The sequence below is a fragment of the Carcharhinus amblyrhynchos genome, chromosome 3, assembly GCF_965287045.1.
Source record: "Carcharhinus amblyrhynchos chromosome 3, sCarAmb.v2.hapA, whole genome shotgun sequence".
Taxonomy (NCBI): Eukaryota; Metazoa; Chordata; class Chondrichthyes; order Carcharhiniformes; family Carcharhinidae; genus Carcharhinus; species Carcharhinus amblyrhynchos.
This window is the reverse complement of record NC_137326.1, coordinates 121,126,252-121,132,251: the sequence shown is the minus strand read 5'-3', so window position 1 is coordinate 121,132,251 and position 6,000 is coordinate 121,126,252. Positions and strand designations below refer to the sequence as shown.

The 6,000-nt window shown below is 40.0% G+C and overlaps 1 protein-coding gene across 1 annotated transcript in view; it reads right to left on the bottom strand.

The window, feature by feature from the left end:
* Nucleotides 1–688: 688 nt before the first annotated feature.
* The window catches only part of LOC145341260 (uncharacterized), a 217,210-nt gene continuing 211,898 nt past the window's right edge, over nt 689–6,000 (bottom strand). The window contains exon 52 of the mRNA XM_080186186.1: nt 689–4,394. Coding sequence (XP_080042312.1) covers nt 4,319–4,394 — 76 coding nt within the window. The 3' untranslated portion in view covers nt 689–4,318. The remainder of the gene's footprint in view (nt 4,395–6,000) is intronic.

Below are 6,000 nucleotides of genomic sequence, written 5' to 3'. Positions count from 1 at the left end.
CACTATTCTCTTTTCAAATGCGTTGTTATATTTATACGAGATAAAGCCATTCATCCACCTTTTACAGAACATGTATACCTATTTTATCACAGAATATATGAATCTCCTAAGGAAAAATTCTGAATAATTAAATATTCTGCGATCCCCAAAAGTAATTGTAAGGAATGTTTCTGGAATATCTATTCAGTCCACAGCTCTTCTGTAATATCCAAGCTTGCTGCCCTCCGCTCACTTAAGGATGACCAACTCTCCTTGAACAGCATACGTGTGGTTATTCCAGTCTCTTGACCATGTGTGTTCTAAAGAACTTCAGGCTGTGTACACTAGGGCAGTGAATGTCCTACCATTTAAATGAGCTGATCTTGCATTATAGCATAAACACGTGTGTAGATTGGGCTGCAGACTCCTGAAGCTCAGCAACTGAGTTTAACTTGCTTATATATTTAAAACACACCCTAACAAGGAAAGACTTTGGTTATTTTTTGGAAAGATAACACGTCACTCTGAGCCAATAGAGGTTGAATTTCCACAAAGGTTCTCTTGATTGTCCACTGTAGTATCAGTGTAAGATCCTCTGGGGTTTCTGGAGATTTTCTGCACGAAGTTAAAGCTGATGACTGGGAGAAACCTGAGAAAATGGATGGCAATACTTGTATTTGATGTGCCTAGCACAGAACTATCCCAGACTGGATTGGTTTTATTAACTCAGTTTTACTTGTAAATTTTTAACAACTAGTTATTAAAAAAAGTTGCATAAAAACAATGGTTCTAATAAATTGGAGTATGTACATAACAATGTGAAATTATCAGCATTACCCACTCTCCAGTAATAATTCACTAATTCCAAAATGTTTTGCTCTTTGTTTCATTGATATTACATTAGGCCGCAGATAGCAAATGATTATAATGCCACATATACCTTTTTAATATTGTAATATTTAAAGAAAAATTGTAAACTGTTTAAAATCACACAATCAAAATTGCTTTCAGGTTTAAAAAAACTAGTACACATCTCCATTAAATGCTCTGACAAAATTATTACATTAATATTTTAAATACAAGTAATGAAGTTTGTATGAACAAAACATTACATTGTTGATATATTAAGAACATTCCACCTCTGCAATCATTGTTTATAGATTATAATTTGTACCCTATCATAGTTTTTTATTTCAGCATAATACAATGAAATATTTAATACTTAATCTAGTATGGAACAGAAAAATTACTTGGAAATAACATTGCCAAGTGGTGTTAAAAAGGGTAATAAATATTCCGTATTCTTGGCTGAGCATCCACCATATAATCTTAGAGAAATCGGTTGCATTATTGGCTGTTAGTTCATAGAATCCCTACTGTATAGAAGGAGGCTATTTGGCCCATCGAGTCTGCACTGACTCTCTGTCAGAGTATGTTACACCATCTCTCTCCCTGCCCTATCCCTATAACTCCACACATTTACCATGGCTAAGCTATCTAAGCTACACATCTTGGGACACTGAGGGGCAATTTAACATGGTCAGTTCACCTAATCACATCTTTGGAGCGTGGGAGGAAACTGGACCACCTGGAGGAAACCCATGCAGACATGGGGCGAATGTGCAAACTTCACACAGTCATCCAAGGCTGGAATTGAGCCCAGGTCATTGGCGCTGAGGTAGCAGTGCTAACCACTGTGCCATACCAGATGTTATTAGTAGTCAGTGGCACCAGGGGACAACAGATATCAGCATCTAACAAAAGAGAATAGCACAAAGAATGGTTGCACCACTGATATAACATTATCCTGAAAATAACATTGGCAGAATCTCTAGAATAATGGTGTGAATCGCCAGTTATGTGTTTCTTTGCAGTTTTTGTTAGTCTTCTTCAGAAATGTGGGAGAGTGAGAAAACCTCTGTGGAAACTACTAGAGATTACCCTCCAAAAAATACATTTTTGTACTTTTTTTTGTTCTTTCATGGGAAGTGGTACTTGCTGGTAAGACCAGCATTTTGTTGCCCATTCCTGATTGCCCTTGAACCTAATAGCTTGCCAGGGCATTTAAGAGTCAACCAGAATACTGCGAGTCTGGAATCAAATGTAGGTCAGATAAGGGAAGGACAGCAGATTTACTTCCCTAAAGGACATTAGTAAATTAAATGGGCTTTTATGACAATTGACAATGGTTTCATGGTCATCACAATACTTCTAATTCCAGATATTGCTTTCAAACCTGGGTTCAAAAGACATCACACTTTTGTCTCTGGATTACGAGTTCAGGGACAATACCGCTTCACCATTACCTTCCTAAACTACAAAAATGTAATTTTAAGGTAAGTAAGTCAATTGTTTTGGATTGAGGTGTGGATGTTCATGGATGATTGCACAATGTTCAGCAACATTCACTACTCCTGAGTTACTGAAGCAGTTTGTGTCTAAATTGAAAAAGACCCAGGCAATATTCAGACTTGGGTGAAAAGTGGCAAATAACGTTCATCCCACACAGGTGCACAGGTTTCCAACAAGACAGAATTTATCTACTTCCCCTTGATGTTCAATGGCATTACCATTGCTGAAACTCCCACAATCAACATCCTGGGGGTGGGGGGGTTACCACTAGAAACTGAACTGGACTAACATATAAATATTGTGGCTACAAGAGCAGGTTAGAGGCTGGAATTTCTGTGGAGAGTGACTCACCTGACTCCCCAAAGCGTGTCTATGATCTACACGGCCCAAGTCAGGAGTGTGATGGAATATTCTCCACTTGCCTGATACATGCATCTCCAGTAAGACTCAACACCATTCAGGACAAAGCTGCCTTGATCAGAACGCTATTCACCATCTTATTCATTCTCTTCACCACTGTCAAACAGCGGCAACATTTCTGTACCATCTACAAGATGCATTACGAGAACTCAGTGAGGCTCCTTCAACAGCACCTTAAATGGGCAAAGACAGCAGAAGCATGGAAACATCTGTAAGTTCCCTTCCAAATCACACACTATCTTGTCTTGGAAATATATCATGATTCCTTCACTTATGCTGGGTCAGAATCCTGGAACTCTATTGCTAACAGCTTTGTGGATGTACCTACATCACATGGACTGCAGTGGTCCAAGAAGGCAGCTCACCATCACCTTCTCAATGGCGATTGGGGATGGGCAATGAATGTTGGCCTAGCCAGCAACACCCACATCCTATGAGTGAAAGAAAATGTTCTGGTGCTGCTCCTATTAGCTTGAATACATATCTACTGCATTCTTAACATGTGACATAATAAGTAGAAGCATTCAAACAAGGAGCATGTCCTTCAAACTTCTGTACTTTGACCAGTTCAAGATAAAGTGCAGAGGTGTTTAGCAATTTACTATATAATGAAGTTGAGCATGGAAACTGACGGTATTAATGACTTATTGTGCACTTGCTTCAACTGAAGGCAGACCTACGTTCCTCAATTAAAAATGCAAAAATTACTTTAATAAAGATTTATACTTCAGCTGCGCATTATCTCAGCCCTTAAGGTGTCTGAAAGAAATTGTATGTGCTAGTTGTTAGTTTCTCCATGAACAATCTTCCAATTCCTGGCAAAGTTTTGGTCCTTTTGTTTAAATTTTCAATGCAACCCATTATTGCACAATAATCTACAAGGTCCTGGAAGACAATGATTTCCTCTCTGGAATTTAGGCTTGGGGTGTAGCTCAGAGCTTTAGGACAAATCAGTTTGGGTACATTCATCCCAGTTTAAAATGGGTTGTGCTGTACTGGATAATACTTAGTACAAATTGAATAACTACTGAAATGTATAGGTAACCATGGGTACAAAGTCAATTCTCATTCACTTTATAGGGCTCATATATTAAGCACACTTTATTAAATAAATTCTACTTGTGCAATGTACTTGTGGCTCAAAGCTATCATGTAGGCTCACAAATTAGGCCAAAGGTATGTTGAAATCATCAGATGTCTGAAAATGATTAGTGTGTGATGCCCCATCAAAGTCTTACACTAGTTTTATTATGATGTGAAGATGGGTGGAATCCACATCTATACTAAAAGACGTTTAAAGTATTTATAATTAGCAAAGAAAAGTGGCAGAGGCTTTGCTAAGCTTGGTAACTGCACCATCACTTTATTGACTACCAATTAATTACTTTGTTGGCATGAATGTGTTTGTAAATGTTACCAACATAGCAAAGTGGCAGGTCTGATGAGTGCATTTTCTAAAATTTAATCAGCACCATAAAACAATAGCATCTGATTATTTTCAATGCTATATTAAAACATTTCAAAATATGATTAGGAATAGCACCATTATATCCTTTTGAGTCCACATTTATTTTGTGCAGACTTGACAGCGGCTGATTATGGATCGTAAATCTCCTGCCTTTAGCGTTTGTGGCCTGGGTTTCCTGCAACACAAATATAAAGAATTTCTTTAGGTTAATCTCATCAGCACTGTAATTATGCTAAGTTAGTAAATGGATAAACTATGACCTCAACTAAAAATTCTGGATTAATGAAGACAACGATCAAGTCTTTGCAAGGTTTTAAATCAAAGCACCACATACACTACTTGTAGGATGAAGAGTCCGAAACGAGGGGAGAAGTCTTCCATTCTGGAGTCTTAAGTTCTGTAGCAGGAGCAGATGTGGGTGTGATTTCCCCTGGAGGGAGGATAACTAAACATGTGCAATCCTGCATTGTTCATCTCATTACCTATCTATCCATGTGAAGCATAGCTAACCTTGTGGTGGGAGGGGGCAGAAAGTCATTGTCCCCATTGTTACCTGATGAGGCTGAAGTTCCAGATGCTATATTTAAAGGGCACATAAGAACATAAGAAATAGGAGCAGGAATAGGCCATCTAACCCTTCGAGCCTGCCCCGCCATTCAATAAGATCATGGCTGATCTGTCGTGGCTCAGTTCCACTTTCCCGCCCTCTCCCCATAACCCTTAATCCCCTCTCTTATCAAGAACCCATCAACCCGCTTCTTAAAAATATTTAGCGAGGCAGCCTCCACCACTTCAAGGGGCAGAGAATTCCAGAGATTCACCACCCTTTGAGTGAAGAAGTTCCTCCTCAACTCCGTTCTAAACCGCCTCCCCTTTATCTTGAGACTGTGCCCCCTAGTCCTACTGTCTTTTTTGAGTGGGAAGAGTCTCTCCACCTCTATCCTATCCATCCCATTCATCATCTTATACGTCTCAATGAGATCTCCCCTCATTCTTCTAAACTCTAACGAGTACAAGCCTAGTTTATTCAGCCTCTCCTCATAGCTCAACCCCCTCAACTCTGGTATCAGCCTAGTAAACCTCTGCACTCCCTCCAAGGCCAAAATATCCTTGCGCAGGTGCCCAGACAGCTACTCACTCATCGCAGGGCAGGAGCTCCAATCTGGATGTCCATGACGTCATGATGTGGAGATGTTGGCTTTGGACTGGGGTGAACACAGTAAAAAGTCTCACAACACCAGGTTAAAGTCCAACCAATTTATTTGATAATAAACTCACAAGCTTTTGGAAACCCTGTTCCTTCGTCAGGTGTCCACACATCTGATGAAGGAACAGTGTTTCCGAAAGCTTGTGAGTTTACCGTCAAATAAATTGGTTGGACTTTAACCTGGCGTTGTGAGACTTTTTACTGTCCATGATGTCCCAGAGAAGAAAACAGCATGTGCCCTTGTGGTTGGCAATGCTTTCCTGGAGACTCTCTTCCAGGCTGTCTAGGCAAGGCACAGAGTATTGTTTTCCCATGAGACCCTCCTTTCTGATCATGGTGACCTGGACAGAGGTCACAGTGGAGATTAGTACCTGTGGGGTCTACAGCAGAGATACCCAGCATTGCCGGAGGAAGATGATGACTTGTTGTTCTCCACCAGTAAATGGGCATCATCTACTCACCACAGTCAGACACCCATAAAGACATTAGACAGTCTGAGGCCCAGACGTCCAAGTCGGGTTTGCTAAATCAGGAGATTTCCTGATTCAGCTAACAGGATCATTAAAAATGTCCA